The sequence below is a fragment of the Phocoena phocoena genome, chromosome 3 (genome assembly GCF_963924675.1).
Source record: "Phocoena phocoena chromosome 3, mPhoPho1.1, whole genome shotgun sequence".
Lineage (NCBI taxonomy): Eukaryota > Metazoa > Chordata > Mammalia > Artiodactyla > Phocoenidae > Phocoena > Phocoena phocoena.
This window is the reverse complement of record NC_089221.1, coordinates 128197792-128219416: the sequence shown is the minus strand read 5'-3', so window position 1 is coordinate 128219416 and position 21625 is coordinate 128197792. Positions and strand designations below refer to the sequence as shown.

The following is a 21625-nucleotide window of genomic DNA, read 5'->3' as shown; positions in this document are numbered from 1 at the left end:
CCCAGGGAGGCATGCATGGGGGGGTGGAGCTGCGGTGGGGGGCGGGGGCGGGCAGAGACAAGGGCATGATTAGTGTTTAGAACACAGGAGACCGAAGCCCCAGCCACTGGAAGTCCAGGTCCTGGAGGCAGCTTGGGGCGGAGCACTGTTTCTGCCCATCCTCCTCATCCTCTGGGGATTGTAAACAACTGAGCACCACTCGTAGTGTCAGACCAGCTGCTGCAAACTCCAGGAACTGAATCTCACACACTCTGGGCACACTGGCCTCGTCTTCTTGTCCATGGCAAGAGTCTGGGTGTCTTCCTGGACGTTGCCGTGACGCTTGTCTGTCAGGGGCTGAGGCTGGGAAACAGGCCTGAATGCACAATGCAGCCATTTTCTAAGCCTCCTATGGAGAGAAACACACCCCATGTGGCCATCCTTCCCCTTGGCCTTGTGCACCGGCAAGCATCTCTTGAGTCCTTCATGTCTTCTCAGTAGGAAATGTGGCTGGTCAACGGGAGGCAAAGTCCATGGTGCCCCACTAAGGTCCACACTCTGATGACCCTGATGAAAATCTCTGGGGTCCTTGGCCAAGGGTGCTGAGGGTCTAAGCAGACATCTCCTGCACTTAGCTTCTTCTCAGCGGGAGAAGCCGAGCAAGGGTTTACTGAAGAAGGAACAATTCACAACAGTCCCAGATCCAGAGACGGAGTCTAAAAACAAAGGCTGATTTTAAATAAAATATAAATATTTTCAACTTTGGCAGCACTTGATACCTTCCAGGAGTTCCAGCAACTAAGATAATAACAGTATCGTGACCCACACGAGGAAACCGGAGAAGAGGAGGTGTCGCCGAGGATGACAGCACGCCAGAGACAGCAAAGGCTAAAAACTCCAGCTTTGGGCAGCTGGTTTTAAACTGCTAGGTAGTCTCCACTACGAGGTGGAGACTTGAACAGGTAGGAAAATATTGAGGTAAAATATTTGGGAGAGAGATAAGAGATGGGTCCGGCAAGGGCATAAAGAAGGGCATTTCCACTGACATCATCTAGGCCTGGCCCGGGCGAGGAGAACACATGAGGTGAGAGACATTAAAATTTTTAAATAAAGTGAGCTGTGCAACAGGAATAATTTGGATGAGGTGGGTCAGAAGGAGAAGGGCAGGCAGTAAGGGAGGAGGCGTGATCAGGGAAAAGAGTTGAAAAGTTCCGGGTTAAAATAAGTACAAATGAACAGAGATGGCACTGCCCCTAGAGGTACCTCCCACACATCTGCTGCCGACTCTCTACCTTGCCCTCAACCCTATCTGGCTCAGGGAACCCAGGTGCCAGGCAAGGGTACGTGGATGGCAACCTTGCCTCTCCCCAGAGCCTGGACCCTACCTGAGGCTCTGGGGCCAGGTGCTGGGGAACATACAGGGCGGAGTGGGCCGGTGTAGGGAACGCACCCAGCCCGCTATACAAAGGCACTGGTGGAGTTGACGAAGATGGGAGCGCTGCTGGGCTGGATCAGCTCGTAGAGGGTCACACACGTCCCCACCACAAAGCCCACGAAGCCCAGGAGGCTGATCAGGGCGTCCTTGACGATGGTGACGGGGCTCATGCCCTCTGAGTAGTAGGTGGCGATCTCCAGGAGGGGCGGGATGATGAGGGCCAGGGCACTGCTGCTCACGGAGCCCACCAGGGAGATGACCAGGTCCAGGCGGGGGATGAGGATGGCCAAGACGCCTGTGGAAGAGAGGACACGCCTGTTGATGACTGCCCAGAGCTGAGAGAGACCGCCTCACTGTTCAGCAAATTTAGCAAGTGTTCTTCTCATAGTATGGAGAGCTCCAAGGAAGCTGAGACATCGTCCAGTCCAATCTCTCATTCCACAGATGAGAAAACTGATGCCCTGAGATGTGGCATGACCCGGGTTGGAAACCAGATTTCCCAGTTTCGCCTGCCACAGTCCTTGACTTCCACCTTTCTGAGGAAAAGGAACCAAATTACATTCCAGGGTAACCCGGTCCTACCAAAGGAGAGCGAGTGGAGAGTAGAAGAGGAGGTGAACCTTTTCTGAGCGACTGCTCATCTTCTTACCACTGAGGGTACCTCCAACACAAACCACTCTACTTGAATGACAAGAAACGAAATGGGGAGAAAACCCTCCTTCTTCTGGAACGATCCCACGTCAGCCCCATTGCACAGAGCTTTTTTATACAGGGAAAGGAGAAGCAGGTCTGTGTGCAGGCCAACCTCAGAAGCAAGGCCCCCCATGATGACTGTGTCCCTGTGCCAGGACAAACCAGTGGCTCCCACACCTGAAACTCAGCCCAGGTGTACACGAGGAAGGTGCAACTGATGATAAAGGTGAATGGGGGGGACTTCCCTGGTGGTCCAGTGGGTAAGACTCAGCGCTCCCAATGCAGGGGGCCCGGGTTTGATCCCTGGTCAGGGAACTAGTTCCCGCATACCGCAACTAAAAGCCCACATGCCACAACTTAGGAGTCTACATGCTGCAGCTAAGAGGTCTACATGCTGCAACTAAAGATCACACGTGCTGCAACTAAGACCCAGTGCAGCCAAAATTAAATAAATAAATAAATATTTTTTAAAAAGAGGGGCTTCCCTGGTGGCGCAGTGGTTGAGAGTCCGCCTGCTAATGCAGGGGACATGGGTTCGAGCCCTGGTCTGGGAGGATCCCACATGTCGCCGAGCAACTGGGCCCGTGAGCCACAACTACTGAGCCTGCACGTCTGCAGCCTGTGCTCCGCAACGAGAGGCCGCGACAGTAAGAGGCCCGCGCGCTGCAATGAAGAGTGGCCCCCGCTCGCCGCAACTGGAGAAAGCCCTCGCACAGAAACGAAGACCCAACACAGCCAAAAATAATAAATAACTAAATAAATTTAAGAAAAAAAAAAAAAAAAGAAACTGAATTGCCATTGCCATCCGGATTTACTGCCTGAAACAAAAAAAAAAGCTCCTGATGTGTTTGGCTTAAAAAAAAAAAAAAAAAAAAAAAAGATGAGTGGGGGCTGCATGAGGAAACGCCATCGGCTTGCAGAGCACACCAGCGCCTGTACCACCGGCCAGCTTGGGGGTGAAGGCCAATGTTTCACAGGTTTATTGAGGATTATGGCCTCTGGAATTAGGCACTTGTGTGTGAACCCTGGCTCTGCCTTGAGTGATACATGGCTCCTTTCTATTTCCCAGCGTTCTTGTTGGCAAAACAGGGATACAAAAAGCTCTTATGTCACAGAGATGTTGCGATGATCAAAGGAGATTACACGGGCACTTAACTAGAGTCCTGGTGTACACCAGGCACATAATACAGTTAATATTACTCTTCACTAGTGTATATCTTTTTGCTCATGGAAAGTGCATTGTTAATGCGTCAGTCATCGAATGTATTTTGATGGATTGTCTTCCTGGCTGCGGAGCTCCAGCGGGAGGTCCTGCGCATTGAGACAGCGATCCAGGGCACATCTGTTACCTCACTGATCCCTATGAGAGTCTCACACTAGACACGGGGGTTTCAGTTCTCACTTCATTTCATAAAGCAGAAATGTAGTTAAATTGCTCTGAGGAAGGCATCACAGTGGTGAGAGACCAGAACATCTTGTATTGGCCGGAGTCCAATATAGCCTTTTTACCCTCCAGATGGATTGTCTGAATCGATCGCTGCTTCTTTGGCTGAGCACCAGACGAGAGCAGTGGGCTGCATTTAGAGGCCAGGCTTTATGAGAAACACCTACTTTTAAACTGGAATACCGCTCCATGCGGTAAAGGAAGAGGCATGCTGGGAGCCGGGATTTAGCAGGGGAGGAGCAGGGTCACGTCACCTGTCTTATACTCACTCTGCAGCTGTGCTGTCCGATAACGCAGCAGTCACTAGCTATCTAAATCTAAATGAATTCAGTTCCCCAATCACACTGGCCACATTGCAAGGACTCAACTGCCACCTGTGCCTAGTGGCTACTGTCCTGGACAGCACACCTAGAACACTCCCATCACACAGACCGTCTAGTGTCTAGTAGACAGCACTGGGAAGCATCCACTCACTGAGCTGAATTTCCCTCTGCTCCACGGGTACGGAACTCCACATTATTATGGTCCCTGTGGAAGGAAAGGTCCAAAGAATTTAAATGATAGAAAGTGACAGAGCTGGGACTAGAGTCCAGGATCTTAAGCCCCTGCTACAGTCACATCAGAGACCTGATGATCAAGAAAATACAGAATGGGACTTCCCTGGTGGTGCAGTGGTTAAGAATCTGCCTGCCAATGCAGGGGACACGGGTTTGAGTCCTGATCCAGGAAGATCCCACATGCCGCAGAGCAACTAAGCCCATGTGCCATGACTACTGAGCCTGCGCTCTAGAGCCCGCGAGCCACAACTACTGAGCCCAAGCACCACAACTACTGAAGCCCACGCGCTCTAGGGCCCGCATGTTGCAACCACCGAGCCTGCGTGCCGCAACTACTGAAGCCCATGCAACTAGAGCCTGTGCTCCGCAACAAGAGAAGCCACCGCAGTGAGAAGCCCGCGCACCGCAATGAAGTAGCCCCCGCTCACTGCAACTAGAGAAAGCCCATGCACAGCAACGAAAACCCAATGCAGCCAAAAAAGAAAATACAGAATGATACATGCAGCAGGAGGGATAACAGGGGATCTGGCTGATCGGCGGAAAGATCCTGTCTGTGAAGAACTGGGGGAGTCTTGATATCGGGTTAGCTTTCCCAGGGATGCACCACAATCATGTGGTAGGGAATCCGGTACAGGTCAGCCCTGACCTCTCTCTGCTTTGTAGAGGACACCAGACAAGGATTTTGAAGCCTGGATAACAAAAGGGGGTACAAGGAAAATGAGTCTCAGATCTGCCTCTGCCGCCCAGGGTTTTATAGCCCTGGGGCAATCCCTTCCTCTTTCTTTCTTCTATATTCAACCATCATGGCAATTATCCATGAATACCCTCACTGTTCTGAAGCCTTCAGAAAGTCTAAACAAAGGATAAGCTTTTAACTTGCTCTGCAAGTTAAAAATAGTCTGTTTCAGCCTTTAGTTACTTCTAAATAGAGTTGGTGATGTCCCTCAAACCTTCAGGGTTGAATATGGAGGAAAGGTGGAAGTGAAGTGTCCGTAGGCTGATGACAAAACGGCATTCTCATCATGGATAACCTGACGCTCAACAAATGTTGATCTGCTGTGTGACCTGGAATAAGACACTTGCCCTCTCTGGGGTCTGGGTCTCTCTCTGCCTAATGTTTAACCACACAGTGGTGGCTCCAGATGTTCCAGTTTGGGTGAGCAGTGGGGTGGAAACAGCTGAGGCAGCCATCAGACCTAAGCCTGGGTGTGGTTAAGGGTCTGGACTCAGAACCTAGGCTCCAATCCACCACCAGCCAGTTTCTTAACCTGTTTAAGACTCATCTCCCGTACTGCTAAAAAGGGATGGTCAAATGAGATCATTCACGTAAAGAACCTAGAGTACTACACACATAACAAGTGCTTCATACATGTCAGCTAATAGCATCACCCGTCCCTGCTCAGTAGTAGGCTGTGTGTGACCTGGGGGGGAAATCAGTTCCTATTCTGAGCCTCAGTTCACTTACCCATGAAGTATGGTGATTGTATTAACACTGGATGATCACTCAAGTCACACTCGACTCTGAAATTTTAAGGAACTGTGCAATGCAGATTTAGTCACGTAGGAATGTGTTCTGGGATATGTCCCTCAACTCACTGTCAACTGGGAAGCAATGTGTGCTGCTCCAGAGTGGCAAAGCGGAGAGACGGGATTCCGCTCTAAGAACACATGGTTGGGCCAAAAACGTAGCTTCTAGCCTGCCTGCTTTTGTACCGTTAAAGGGAGTGTGAGTTATTCCTCCTGGTCCCCAGGATGCTCCAGCCCACTCAAGAGAAGGGAGGATTTTAGCAGAGGCAATGAGTCCCTGGAGGAGATAAGTCAGAGGACCTGCCCAGCCCTCCCAGCTCTGACAGTCTGTCCTCTCCCTTCCCTCTCTCCCCTTCCCTCTCTCGTATTAGCCCGGAGGACAGATGGGTACTTCATGATACGAGTTAAGTGAAGTCACTCGTGCTCCACACTGATAAGAATTAAATGAAAACAGAAACAGAAGCTTGTGAGATCAGAATCTTTTCTCAGATTGGACGGAGATGTTCCATTTCATCATGACTTTAAAAAGCAATCTAAACACTTGTTCTTGTTTTTACTACAACAGATACACAAGATAAGTATGTTTAGCAAAAATATCCTTAATAGAAATATTTTTAAAAGGGCAAAAACTTTTCTTTTAAAGCCAGGACCACAGGGTTGCAAATGGAGCACTGTCTTCCTGTCCTAGCTGGACTGGATATTTAGCTGAACCAAAATACAGGCTGACATTGGAGAAAGATAATGGGGGAAGAAGGCGGGAAGAGTGAGCCTCCCGCTAATACACTGGGGGAAGAGGAAGAGAAAGGGGCCCAAACTGAGGGCTCACTAGCCAAGGCATCTGTTTACCTACAAGGCAAAATGTGACAAACTAGTATTCACTAATCCCATAGGTGGGAATCAGTACTTGGGAAAGATACAGGAGCAACTAAAACCTCTTCTAGCACTGAATGTCTTTACTCCATGAGTTAAAATAAAGCCCTCTAGAAAGAGAAACCTAAGAAGGCAGAGATCTCAGAAAGCAGCCAACTGGGAATACCCTATCCCTACTTCCCCACGAAAAGAGCACCGCATGCAAAGAGGAAGCCCACAAACTCCCAACTGGCAGTTGCCAGACCTCTGCATTAGCCCAGCTGTGGCATGAACAGAAAGGGGGCCCTGAGGATAACCAGACCACATGATTAGTGAAGAGGGCTCCAATGGTGTTACAAAACATCTTCCCTCTGGGTTAAGAAACACTGAGAATGTGACTTTAACTGCTGAAGCAGCAGGAGGCCAACGGCCATGTTCAGAGGAGGAGCTGATTGGGATTCTGGAGCCTGTGGTTGTAGACCAGCAGCAGAAAGAGCTGAATTATGCACAAGAGGAGAGCAAGCACTTTAGAGACAAACACGCACTGACAGAAATCCCTTGGACACTTACAGCTCCCGTGTCCAGAAGTGCTCACTGCTATTTATTATGATCAACGCTGGTGAGGCCCACCTATGTGACTCTTAAATTGCTAGAAATCTGCCTTTAAATTAATAGCAGCCTTGCACAGGATATACAATTTCATTTAGTGGGAGTATAAATTTTAAAAATAATACAAAAAGCACGGGAAACAACTTACACGTCCAACATTAAAGGAATAGTTTAGTAAATACAATTCATCAATAAAATGGGATACCATGCGGTCATAAAAATATTTATGAAGGATATGTATATTCATGATGTAATTTTAAACAAAATGCAAAAGGCAAAGTTATATGTACACTAGAATTGCAACTTTTTGTAAAGAGCGCCCATGACGGACTTCCCTAGTGGCGCAGTGGTTAAGAATCCGCCTGCCAATGCAGGGGACACGGGTTCAAGCCCTGGTCCGGGAAGATCCCACATGCCGCAGAGCAACTAAGCCCGTGCACCACAACTACTGAGCCCGTGCTCTAGAGCCTGCGAGCCACAACTACTGAGCCCACCTGCTGCAACTACTGAAGCCCGTGCGCCCAGAGCCGGTGCTCCACAACAAGAGAAGCCACTGCAATGAGAAGCCTGCGCACTGCAACGAAGAGTAGCCCCCGCTCACCGCAACTGGAGAAAGGCCACGCGCAGTAACGAAGACCCAATGCAGCCAAAAATAAATAAAATTTTAAAAAAGAAAAAGAAAAAGCGCCCATGAGGATTAACACAGAAGATAAAATGCAAGAAAAATTATTTTAAGTCACTGGGATATTGGGAATTTCATTTTTACTTACTCCAGATCTAGACAGTCTTCAGGTGTTCTTACATTAACTTTCTTTTTTCGAGCAATACTTTGGTAGAAATTTAAAATCAGGCTCAAAGTAGCTGTGCAGCATCACAGAATTTTAGACATGAGGCGATCGGGTACCCTTCTTATCTTACAGATGAAGAAGCTGAAGCCTTGCGACCGTCCCCGCAGTGGGGACAGGGGGCACAGTGTACAGGTATTAATGCTGCTGCCCTTTTTCTTTATAGCTGCAAGACTGAGACGTGTGAACGGCCGAAAGGCATTGAAAAACCGCTTTGTCTGGACCTGGAAGCTTCATGCTCTAAAGGGTCTGGCTGCTTGGCATGTTTTACATTCTAGCCTAAACAGGCTTCTTAACTGAGGTGGTTTTCTTGTTATTCTATCTTCAATAACAGGTGTGTGACATTCTCATACCTAACTGAAGTAAAATGTTTCAAGTGGCAAATGCCACAGAGAATCAGTTCGAACCACTGAAGGACAGGTTAGGGCCTCAAGGAATCCAAAGAAACTACTCTTCGTACAGCCCCGGCTGCCCTCAGGTGGAGCCAGCCTCTTCCAGCCCCTTCTACACAAGTTCTGGACATAAGGTGGCCTGCTGAGCCTGCATGTCCAAACATACAGACTGGAAGTAACTACTGTCCCACATGAAATCATAAGAAAATGAGCACCAGTCTCTGACGTGTGTTATTTTCCTTTCCTCTCCTCTCCAGCAGTGTGAAATTAAGCATCAAAAAGTAGACACAGGGCTTCCCTGGTGGCACAGTGGTTAAGAATCCGCCTGCCAACGCAAGGAACACGGGTTCAATCCCTGGTACGGGAAGATCCCATATGCCTCAGAGTAAGTAAGCCCGTGTGCCACAACTACTGAGCCTGCACTCTAGAGCCCATGAGCCACAACTACTGAGCCCGTGTGCCACAACTACTGAAGCCCGGGCACCCAGAGCCCAAGCTCTGAAATAAGAGAAGTCACTTCAATGAGAAGCCCGTGCACCGCAACAAAGAGTAGCCCCCACTCGCCGCAACTAGAGAAAGCCCGCGTGCAGCGATGAAGACCCAACACAGCCAAAATTAAATAAATAAATAAATAAATAAATTTTTTTAAAAAAAGTAGGCACAACCATCTTTGGTGGATGAGGAAGAGTGGTGAGACGGTTGAATTCCAAGTGGAAAAAAAAATGAGGCTGGACCAAATGCTCCTGCTTTCCTTGGGGACGAGGGTGAGGAAGAGGAGAGAAAGTTGAGAAAATGATGAGAAAAATACCCAAAATGGCAATAAAATGAGCTGCCATTAAAATTTATAGGTATAATTGAAAACAATCAGTTATATCAAAGATCTAAAATCATATACCAATTAACCTTCTGCAAAAGGATCTGAAGGTACAGAGGAACAAAAACAAATGAACTCAGATAAATGCAATTAAGTTGGTGCTACAGTAAAATGCCTCTCCTGAATCCCACAATTACTTCACAGTCTCCAGGGAAAGCAAGAGAAGCCTAGGGCTGGGAGATGAAGGGGTTGCACCCTTTAATAGGATGACAATGTAAGGCTAAGTCACAAGCGACCACAGAAGAAGGGAAAAACAACCCAATGCGCTTGAAGATCAAAAGCGGCTCATGTCATTTGAGAGTCACGCTGTAGAAGGGAGGTGAGACCCACAGACAGTGCCAGGAAAAGCAAAGCGAAAACCAAGAGGCATCTAAGGATAGTATGAGGTCTGTGAATCAGAGACTGCTGGTTCCTGCGGGGCGCAGCAGAAAGGAACCTGGCAGGAAGCGCGACATATGGTAGCGGAGGCTAAGCCAGGCTTGAGAAGAAAATGGGGCGGTGAGAGGAGTCAGGGCCAGCTCAGTGCCCCAGCTCTTCCGGCAGAGACAGCACATTGTACCCAGACAGACCTACCTTCTCTCGAGGAACCACTCTGAAACAAAGCCCATTATTTGAGCTATCCCTATCCTTTCTTCCAATGCCCCTTGCATTCAAGAATCAGGGCCCTGAGAGTTGACATTATGAACACTTTTCACGTGCAAGCTGTCTCCTCAACACTCAGAGCTAATCCATCCACAGAGGAAACATACATATTTGATCAAAGCCTCCAGAGTTGCCAAGCAGGAGACAGGAGTAAAATCTAGAAGAGTCTAAGCATCCTATCTTATCACACATTAAGGCAATTTACTGGAAAAGCAAGCTATATCACATTCCTTCCTTTCAGTCGCTTTGGGGCAGCAGTGGCCTGCAGCCAGTGGGTTGTTTCTCTAGGCTGGTCTAGGAGAGAGCCGGAAGGGCTGTCAAATAAAGGCTACAAGAAGTCAGATTCTTGGTTGCCATCAGCTCTCTGGGGCTGGGGAATCCAAGGTACCCACGGTCCTACCCAGGTCCACCCTATAAGAAATCTTCAGCAGGACAGCTGCCCAAGATTAAGGTCAAGGGACAGTCTTTAGTTCCTCAGCTCCAGTGAGTTCTTTCCACGCAGATCCAGGATGCTGAGCTTCCACCCACTGCCCTAGAAGTAATATCAGGAAGACAACTGCAGGTGGCTTGAGGTGGTCCATTCCAGGATGAGCACTAGTCTGATCCCCACGTTTGCTTGGGTAAGGATGGACAGCCTCTTCCCTGTCCTCCTCTTGCTAACAGTTAACCAATAAAATCATTTCTGACTTTCCATACTATGAGTGCATGCTAGACAACATTCACATCATTCATCCCTAAAACATTCCATTCTGGTCTAGTTAAAAAATCACATAGAACTATCTTTACTCCAAAGACAGAGGCTCGGACTGGATAATTTAAAGAAAGTCCCAGGGAAGTCTCAATATAATAGGAAAGACGTTTCTTTCCCCCCCCCCCAAAAAAAAACTTAAACACAGCCAAAAAGAGAAATCTATGATTCAAGCATTCAATTTGGAAAGGAACTGCAAATCGCCTAGAAATTTAAATCAGATATTACAGACCAATTTATTCAAGGATTCTCTATTCTATCAATTCACAGAATCTTCCAAAAAAAAAAAAAAGAATTTATTTTTATTTTTGAACTTATACCAGTTTTAACCAAGAGCAAATAGGGTGATATCTCGTCTCTCAACTCACGCTCCTGGGTGTGTGGTCAGGGAAGAGGAATAAAACACAAAGTGATAAGTCAAACACCTATATTAATCAACAGAAATTTTCTAAGAAACACAATTTAGTTAAGACCAACATCCAAAAGTGTCTGGAATAGTATCAAGCAGTCTCAAAATGAAATCCAAGGAATAGACTGTCACATTGGAAACCCAATTATTTGAAAAAACAAACAAACATACACCTGCTATCAAAGTAACCTATAGTACTCATTATGCATATGGCTTAAATGGCTCTCTTTTAAACTTTTGCCATATTTCATACGGAATAGTAATTGCGCATGTTTAGCATGAATTATGACCATCGTCATTGCATTTTAGGCCATATCTATAAATAAAGCACCGTTTCCATTCCCGTGTCCTTTAGAGCACATCTATAATCAATTCACTCCCTTCACGGACGTGCCTCAACTCTGAAGCTGACACTGCACCCCAAGTTCTCTGCTCACACAGCACTGGCCATTTCACTATGATACAAGTTCTCTCTCATGAAAGCCCTGCGGACTCGATGCCCTCTGGAAGAAAACAGACAAGGCAATGATCTTGTCCTCTACTCACACGTCAGGCAGACCAGCATGGTGCGCACGGATAGGTCTATCACCAGCTCGCAATGCTCAGGTGCACGGGCCACGAAGAAGGGGATGATGATCTCGGCCGGGACGTAGAACTGGAGGGCATAGGTGAAGAAGATGCCGATGGAATAGAGCAGCTTAACTGACTGGTACAGCCTGCAGAGAGAGCCGAGACACGTTCAGAGCCGGCTCTGTACGCTCATACACCAGCAATGAGAGTGCAAAACAGTCCCAAGGTGATTTGGCCATATCTATCCAAGTTACAAGCACACGTGTCCTTTGGACAAAAAAATTCAGGTCTAGGGATTTATCTTGTAGATATACTTACACATGCGCACATGAACTTACATAAAAAATAAGTTGCTGCAGCATTATTTAAATCTGAAAGACTGAAAAGAGTTTAAATGTTAATCAGCGGGGAACTGGTTAAATAGATCATGGCACCCCCATATAACTGTTAAAAAGTAGGAGACAGAACTCCAGGCGCTGATGTGGTACGAGCTCCACGATATATGATGGAGTGAACAAAGCATGAAGCAGAACAGTGTCGACAGTATGGTACCAACTGTCTAAAAAAGGAAAAAGAGGGAAAAACACTCCCCTTCACACACACATACATGTGACATTCTTACATGCACCAAACATCTTCAGGAGGAAACATAAGAAACTGGTAATATGGTTGTCCCTGAAATGGAAAATTGTAAAACTGGGGTCCTGGAGAGGCAAGTGGAAACTTAACATTTTCTGTATGCCCTTTGAACATCTGGAGTCTTTTCCACAGGCATATATCCTTTCAAAAATAAAAACAATTGAAAATACAAGGTGGAGGAGCTTCAAGATTGCGGAAGAGTAAGACGCAGAGATCACCTCCCTCTCCACAAATACGTCAGAAATACATCTACATGTGGAACAACTCCTACAGAACATCTATTGAACGCTGGCTGAATACCTCAGACTTCCCAAAAGGCAAGCAACTCCCCATGTACCTGGGTAGGGCAAAAGAGAAATCAGAGACAAAGAATAGGGACGGGACCTGCACCTCTGGGAGGGAGCTGTGAAGTTGGAAAGGTTTCCACACAATAGGAAGCCCCTTCGCGGGCGGGCGGAGACTGCGGGGGGCGGGGGGGGGGGCCGGGAAGCTTCGGAGAGACGGAGGAGAGTGCAGCCACAGGGGTGCGGAGGGCAAAGCGGAGAGATTCCCGCACAGAGGATCCGTGCAGACCAGCACTCACCAGCCGGAAAGGCTTGTCTGCTCACCCGCTGGGGCGGGCGGGGCTGGGAGCTGAGGCTCGGCTTCAGTCAGATCGCAGGCAGAGGACTGGCGGCGTGAACACAGCCTGAAGGGGTTAGTGCACCACGGCTAGCCGGGAGGGAGTCCGGGGAAAAGTCTGGACCTGCCTAACACGCAAGAGACTTTTTCTTCCCTCTTTGTTTCCTGGTGCGGGAGGAGAGCGGGTTAAGAGCGCCGCTTAAAGGAGCTCCACAGACGGGCGCGAGCCGCGGCTATCAGCGCGGACCCCAGAGATGGGCATGAGACGCTAAGGCTGCTGCTGCCGCCACCAAGAAGCCTGTGTGCGAGCACAGGTCACTGTCCACACCTACCCTTCCGGGAGCCTGTGCAGCCCGCCACTGCCAGAGTCCCATGATCCAGGGACGACTTCCCTGGGAGAACGCACGGCGCACCTCAGGCTGGTGCAACGTCACGCCGGCCTCTGCCGCCGCAGGATCGCCCCACACTCTGTACCCCTCCCTCCCCCCGGCCTGAGTGAGCCAGAGCCCCCGAAGCAGCGGTTCCTTTAACCCCGTCCTGTCTGAGCGAAGAACAGACATGCGCAGGCAACCTACACGCAGAGGCGGGGCCAAATCCAAAGCTGAACCGCGGGAGCTGTGCGAACAAAGAAGAGAAAGGGAAATTTCTCCCAGCAACCTCAGGAGCAGCGGATTAAATCTGCACAATCAACCTGATGTACCCTGCAACTGTGGAATACCTGAATAGACAACGAATCATCCCAAACTGAGGAGGTGGACTTTGAGAGCGAGATTTATTACTTTTTCCCCTTTTCCTCATTCTGTGAGTGTGTATGCGTATGCTTCTGTGTGTGGTTCTGTCTGTATAGCTTTGCTTTTACCATTTGTTCTAGGGTTCTATCCGTCCGACTTTTTGTTTTTCCTTACTTTAAAATTTTTTTTTCTTAATAATTTTTTATTTTAATAACTTTATTTTATTTTATTTTATCTTCTATCTTTCTATTTTTTCTCCCTTTTATTCTGAGCCGTGTGGATGAAAGGCTCTTAGTGCTCCAGCCAGGAGTCAGTGCTGTCTCTGCCTCTAAGGTGGGAGAGCCAACTTCAGGACACTGGTCCACAAGAGACCTCCCAGCTCCACGTAATATCAAACGGCAAAAATCTCGCAGAGATCTCCATTTCAACGCCAAGACCCAGCTTCACTCAACGACCAGCAAGCTACAGCGCTGGGCACCCTATGCCAAACAACTAGCAACACAGGAACACAACCCCATCCATTAGCAGAGAGGCTGCCTAAAATCATAAGCCCACAGACACCCCAAAACACACCACCAGACGTGGACCTGCCCATCAGAAAGATAAGATCCAGCCTCATCCACCAGAACACAGGCACTAGTCCCCTCCACCAGAAAGCCTACACAACCCACTGAACCAACCTTAGCCACTGGGGACAGACACCAAAAACAATGGGAACTATGAACATGCAGCCTGCAAAAAGGAGACCCCAAACACAGTAAGGTAAGCAACATGAGAAGACAGAAAAACACACAGCAGATGAAGGAGTAAGGTAAAAACACACCAGACCTAACAAATGAAGAGGAAATAGGCAGTCTACCTGAAAAAGAATTCAGAATAATGATAGTAAAGATGATGCAAAATCTTGGAAATAGAATAGAGAAAATAAAAGAAACGTTTAACAAGGAACTAGAAGAACTAAAGAGCAAACAAACAATGATGAACAACACAATAAATGAAATAAAAATTCTCTAGAAGGGGTCAATAGTGGAAATAACTACTGCAGAGCAGAAAAAAGAAAAAACAATGAAAGGAACTGAGGACACTCTCAGAGACATCTGGGACAACATTAAATGCACCAACATTCGAATTATAGGGGTCCCAGAAGAAGAAGAGAAAAAGAAAGGGACTGAGAAAATATTTGAAGAGATTATAGTTGAAAACTTCCCTAATATGGGAAAGGAAATAGTTAATCAAGTCCAGGAAGCACAGAGGGTCCCGTACAGGATAAACCCAAGGAGAAACACGCCAAGACACATATTAATCAAACTATCAAATATTAAAAACAAAGAACAAATATTAAAAGCAGCAAGGGAAAAACAACAAATAACACACAAGGGAATCCCCATAAGGTTAACAGCTGATCTTTCAGCAGAAACTCTGCAAGCCAGAAGGGACTGGCAGGACATATTTAAAGTGATGAAGGAGAAAAACCTACAACCAAGATTACTTTACCCAGCAAGGATCTCATTCAGATTTGACGGAGAAATTAAAACCTTTACAGACAAACAAAAGCTGAGAGACTTCAGCACCACCAAACCAGCTTTACAACAAATGCTAAAGGAACTTCTCTAGGCAAGAAACACAAGAGAAGGAAAAGACCTACAATAACAAACCCAAAACAATTAAGAAAACAGGAAAAGGAACATACATATCGATAATTACCTTAAATGTAAATGGAATAAATGCTCCCACCAAAAGACACAGACTGGCTGAATGGATACAAAAACAAGACCCGTATATATGCTGTCTACAAGAGACCCACTTCAGGCCTAGGGACACACACAGACTGAAAGTGAGGGGATGGAAAAAGATATTCCATGCAAATGGAAATCAAAAGAGAGCTGGAGTAGCAATTCTCATATCAGACAAAATAGACTTTAAAATAAAGACTATTACAAGAGACCAAGGACACTACATCATGATCAAGGGATCGATCCAAGAAGAAGATATAACAATTGTAAATATTTATGCACCCTACATAGGAGCACCTCAATACATAAGGCAAATACTAACAGCCATAAAAGGGAAAATCGACAGTAACACAATCATAGTAGGGAACTTTAACACCCCACTTTCACCAATGGACAGATCATCCAAAATGAAAAGAAATAAGGAAACACAAGCTTTAAATGATACATTAAACAAGAAGGACTTAATTGATATTTATAGGACATTCCATCCAAAAACAGCAGAATACACATTCTTCTCAAGTGAACATGGAACATTCTCCAGGATAGATCATATCCTGGGTCACAAATCAAGCCTCGGTAAATTTAAGAAAAATGAAACTGTATCAAGTATCTTTTCTGACCACAATGCATTGAGACTAGATATCAATTACAGGAAAAAACCTGTAAAAAAACACAAGCACATGGAGGCTAAACAATGCACTACTTAATAACCAAGAGATCACTAAAGAAATCAAAGAGGAAATCAAAAATTACCTAGAAACAAATGACAATGAAAACACAGTGACCCAAAACTTATGGGATGCAGCAAAAGCAGTTCTAAGAGGGAAGTTTATAGAAATACAATCCTACCTTAAGAAACAGGAAACATCTCAAATAAACAACCTAAACTTACACCTAAAGCAATCAGAGGAAGAAGAACAAAAAAACCCCGAAGCTAGCAGAAGGAAATAAATCATAAAGATCAGATCAGAAATAAATGAAAAAGAAATGAAGGAAACGATAGCAAAGATCAATAAAAGTAAAAGCTGGTTCTTTGAGAAGATAAACAAAATTGATAAACCATTAGCCAGACTCATCAAGAAAAAAAGGGAGAAGACCCAAATCAACAGAATTAGAAATGAAAAAGGGGAAGTAACAACTGACACTGCAGTAATACAAACGATCATGGGAGATTACTACAAGCAACTCTATGCCAATAAAATGGACAACCTGGAAGAAATGGACAAACTCTTAGAAATGCACAACCTGCTGAGACTGAACCAGGAATAAATAAGAAATGTGAACAGACCAATCACAAGCACTGAAATTGAAACTGTGATTAAAAATCTTCCAACAAACAAAAGCCCAGGACCACAGGGCTTCACAGGTGAATTCTATCAAACATTTAGAGAAGAGCTAACACCTATCCTTCTCAAACTCTTCCAAAATATAGCAGAGGGAGGAATACTCCCTAACTCATTCTACGAGGCCACCATCACCCTGATACCAAAACCAGACAAAGATGTCACAAAGAAGGAAAACTACAGGCCAATATCACTGATAAACATAGATGCAAAAATCCTCAACAAAATACTAGCAAACAGAATCCAACAGCACATTAAGAGGATCATACACCATGGTCAAGTGGGGTTTATCCCAGGAATACAAGGTTTCTTCAATATACGCAAATCAATCAATGTGATACACCATATTAACAAATTGAAGGAGAAAAACCATATGATCATCTCAATCGATGCAGAGAAAGCTTTTGACAAATTCAACACCCATTTATGATAAAAACCCTGCAGAAAGTAAGGATAGAGGGAACTTTCCTCAACATAATAAAGGCCATATATGACAAACCCACAGCCAACATTGTCCTCAATGGTGAAAAACAGAAACCATTTCCACTAAGATCAGGAACAAGACAAGGTTGCCCACTCTCCCCTCTATTATTCAACATAGTTTTGGAAGTTTTAGCCACAGCAATCAGAGAAGAAAAAGAAATAAAAGGAATCCAAATCGGAAAAGAAAAAGTAAAGCTATAGTATCATGCAGATGACATGATACTATACTTAGAGAATCCTAAAGATGCTACCAGAAAACTACTAGAGCTAATCAATGAATTTGGTAAAGTAGCAGGATACAAAATTAATGCACAGAAATCTGTAGCATTCCTATACACTAATGATGAAAAATCTGAAAGTGAAATTAAGGAAACACTCCCATTTACCATTGCAAGAAAAAGAATAAAATATCTAGGAATAAACCTACCTAAGGAGATAAAAGACCTGTATGCAGAATATTATAAGACACTGATAAAAGAAATTAAAGATGATACAAATAGATGGAGAGATATGCCATGTTCTTGGATTGGAAGAATCAACATTGTGAACATGACTCTACTACCCAAAGCAATCTACAGATTCAGTGCAATCCCTATCAAACTACCAATGGCATTTTTCACAGAACTAGAACAAAAACTTTCACAATTTGTAGGGAAACAACTAGGGCTTCCCTGGTGGCGCAGTGGTTGAGAGTCCGCCTGCCGATGCAAGGGACACGGGTTCGTGCCCTGGTCCGGGAAGATCCCACATGCTGCGGAGCGGCTGGGCCTGTGAGCCATGGCCACTGAGCCTGCGTGTCCGGAGCCTGTGCACTGCAACGGGAGAGGCCACAATAGTGAGAGGCCCGCGTACCGCAAAAAAAAAAAAAATGTGACAGGAGAGAAAGCCCAGAGATAAACCCACACACATATGGTCACCTTATCTTTGATAAAGGAGGCAAGAATATACAGTGGAGAAAAGACAGCCTCTTCAATAAGTGGTGCTGGTAAAACCGGACAGGTACATTTAAAAGTATGAAATCAGAACACTCCCTAACACAATACACAAAAATAAACTCAAAATGGATTAAAGACCTAAATGTAAGGCCAGACACTATCAAACTCTTAGAGGAAAACATAGGCAGAACACTCTATGACATAAATCATAGTAAGATCCTTTTTGACCCACCTCCTAGAGAAATGGAAATAAAAATAAACAAATGGGACCTAATGAAACTTCAAAGCTTTTGCACAGCAAAGGAAACCATAAACAAGAGCAAAAGACAACCCTCAGAATGGAAGAAAATATTTGCAAATGAAGCAACTGACAAAGCCAAACTTTACAAGCAGCTCATGTAGCTCAATATCAAAAAAACAAACAACCCAATCCAAAAATGAGCTGAAGACCTAAATAGACATTTATCCAAAGAAGATATACAGATTGCCAACAAACACATGCTCAACATCACTAATAATTAGAGAAATGCAAGTCAAAACTACAATGAGGTATCACCACACACCGGTCAGAATGGCCATCATCAAAAAACTACAAACAATAAATGCTGGAGAGGATGTGGAGAAAAGGGAACCCTCATACACTGTTGGTGGGAATGTAAATTGATACAACCGATATGGAGAACAGTATGGAGGTCCCTTAAAAAACTAAAAATAGAACTATCATATGACCCAGTAATCCCACTACTGGGCATATATCCTGAGAAAACCATAATTCAAAAAGGGTCATGTACCAAAATGTTCATTGCAGCTCTATTTACAATAGCCAGGACATGGAAGCAACCTAAGTGTCCATCAACAGATGAATGGATAAAGAAGATGTGGCACATATATACAATGGAATATTACTCAGCCATAAAAAGAAATGAAATTGAGTTATTTGTAGTGAGGTGGATGGACCTAGAGTCTGTCCTACAGAGTGAAGTAAGTCAGAAAGAGAAAAACAAATACCATATGCCAACACATATATATGGAATCTAAGAAAAAAGAAAAAAAAAAGGTCAGGAAGAACCTAGGGGCAAGACGGGAATAAAGACACCGATCTACTAGAGAATGGACTTGAGGATATGGGAAGGGAGAAGGGTAAGCTGTGACAAAGTGAGAGAGTGGCATGGACATGTATACACTACCAAACATAAAACAGATAGCTAGTGGGAAGCAGCCGCATAGCACAGGGAGATCAGCTCGATGCTTTGTGACCACCTAGAGGGGTGGGATAGGGAGGGTGGGAGGGAGGGAGATGCAAGAGGGAAGAGATATGGGAACATATGAATATGTATAACTGATTCACTTTGTTATAAAGCAGAAACTAACACACCATTGTAAAGCAATTATACTCCAATAAAGATGTTATAAAAAAAAGGCAATATAACTCCAACAAGCCTATTTATATCCTTCCCATCCAATTCAGTGCTCCCTAGAATCAGACAGTGACCACACAGTGCAAGAGGCAGGAGCAAAATCCATCTTTGCATTCCACTAGGGTTACTATCCTACTACTGCTTCATGTATAGCTTCTCAGGGAGACTGCTGACTCACCATGGGACATCTCTATCTTATCCCAGGCCTAGGACTGTGCAGAGGAGTAAAAAGGTCTGATCAATAAGTATTCACAGAACTGACTTGATCATTAAAGGGAAGGACACTGCCCCTATGCAAAGCTCCACTTCACATAAGACCCTCATGCATTATGAAGCGAGAAACACGGACCTCCCTGCCTTGGAAATCTATTTAAAAGTGGTGATTATATTGTGCATGATGCATTACTGAATGTCTCTGTGGTCGAAATTAATACCTAGAAGATGCTCTAATGCTATGAGCAGAACATCCTGGGAGAAACTGAGATTGACAAAACGTCTTACTTGTTCCAAGAAGAGATGATAAAAATCCTTGGGGAAAAAACCAGCTAGTGGCTCTATAATTAAACTCAGTGCAGCACCGAAGCCTTCTGGAGTGCTGGCAAGTCCAGAATCAGGATAGTCACCTGCTGGGATGGCCAAAGAAATCACACCCGAATGGAGGCAGAAAGATCGGGGTAGCTGGGTTTGAAACATCAGAGGAAAGAAGACAGATGCTCAGCTATGGCTTCAGGTTAGGTGGGCTGCTTCTGCGGCCCCTGATCCACTTATCTTCACTTATGCGAGCTACCACCCGACTCTTCTCTCTTGAAAGAGCAGGAACATTTGGAAATTTAAAAGCAGGCATCAGAGGGAAAGAGAAGGACTTTCAGAAAACAAAAACCCATTTCAGGGCTACCACTTGGCTGGCCATACAACAAACCTAGTCCCCAAAGCCCTGCTGATCAGGGTGTCCTGTGCGAAACACTGATACTCCTGAAAAGATGTTTTTCTCAATTTTCTCAATCTGTCCTTGTACAACGCCTCACTGATCAGAGCTCTAATACCAGACTGGCTTGAAAGGTTATTCTGATCCCTAGGGCATTCGACAAGCTTCTCAGAATCTGCTCACGGCTGCTCTCCGCAATGAAACTGTAATCTTCCGAAAAGAACTGCTGCTTAAGACACACTCTGTGACAGCTACCTTTTTAGGAAGCATTTCAGTATGTCTCAGTGCTTCTCTACAATACAGCAACCATGACTTAGGGAAAATGAGATACAGAAGGGTTCCCAAGCATCCCGGGCCCACGGTGAGAGGCTCCATCTGCACCTGCAAGTGGAGCAGGTGACAGCCATTGGGACAGGCACAGCAGAAGCTGGGAACCAGGCAGGTTTGCCCTCCTCTTTCCCCGTCTATTTAGAACGGTTCAAGGTCAATGGACTGGATGCTTGACCATTCTGGGCTCAGATCTCCGGGGAGAAATGGCACCATCAGTCAGGGGATCAGCCAATCCATGCAGCATCCATTTCCATTGGAATGACTCACCCAAAGCAAAAAGCTCTTGCAGCATCCTACTTCCTCATAGTGCCAGTTCAGTATTAGAAAGCTCACACACATCTTTTGCTCTTCATGACAATCCTGGCAGAAATGACTATTCTTATTTCCCAGAAAGGGGAACTGAGGCAGTGAGAAGCTGTGATCTGTCCAAGGCCGTAGAGCTGGGACACAGCAGATCACCTCTATCCTCTGGGCCCCACTGGCTTCCTGGTAACCTTTCCTCATTTATAAATGCCTCACAGTCTCAGCGCTTAGTCCTCCTTTTCATTCAAAAACTTTTCACTGGGTTTTGATCGTACACCAGGCATTGTGCCAGGGGCTTGGAGTAAAATGAAGAACTGGACAGTTGCTGCCCTCAGAGCTTACAATGTAGGGAGATCACAGTACAGGTAAACAGACAGCTACAACACAATGGGAGAAGAATTAGGACAGGATCCTCACGAGACTCCAGGGCAGCAGAGAGGAGGGCCACTGACCTAGACTTGAAGTTGCTGTGGCTGAGACATCAGAGAAGTTTCTCAAACAGAGTGACGCCCAGGCTGCGTCCTCCTCACTGAGAAGGAATAAGGTAGGGGTGGGGCTAGAGCCTGAGTGGCCCTGACTGTACCTGAAGGT

General features: G+C 45.6%; 1 protein-coding gene across 1 annotated transcript in view; it reads right to left on the bottom strand.

Moving 5' to 3' along the window:
* Window positions 1-1339: 1339 nt before the first annotated feature.
* SLC36A1 (solute carrier family 36 member 1) overlaps window positions 1340-21625 on the bottom strand; it is a 40684-nt gene continuing 20398 nt past the window's right edge. The window contains exons 9-10 of the mRNA XM_065875601.1: window positions 11550-11719; window positions 1340-1709 (exon numbers count right to left, since the gene is read on the bottom strand). Of these exons, the coding sequence (XP_065731673.1) occupies window positions 1438-1709; window positions 11550-11719 (442 nt within the window). The 3' untranslated portion in view covers window positions 1340-1437. The remainder of the gene's footprint in view (window positions 1710-11549; window positions 11720-21625) is intronic.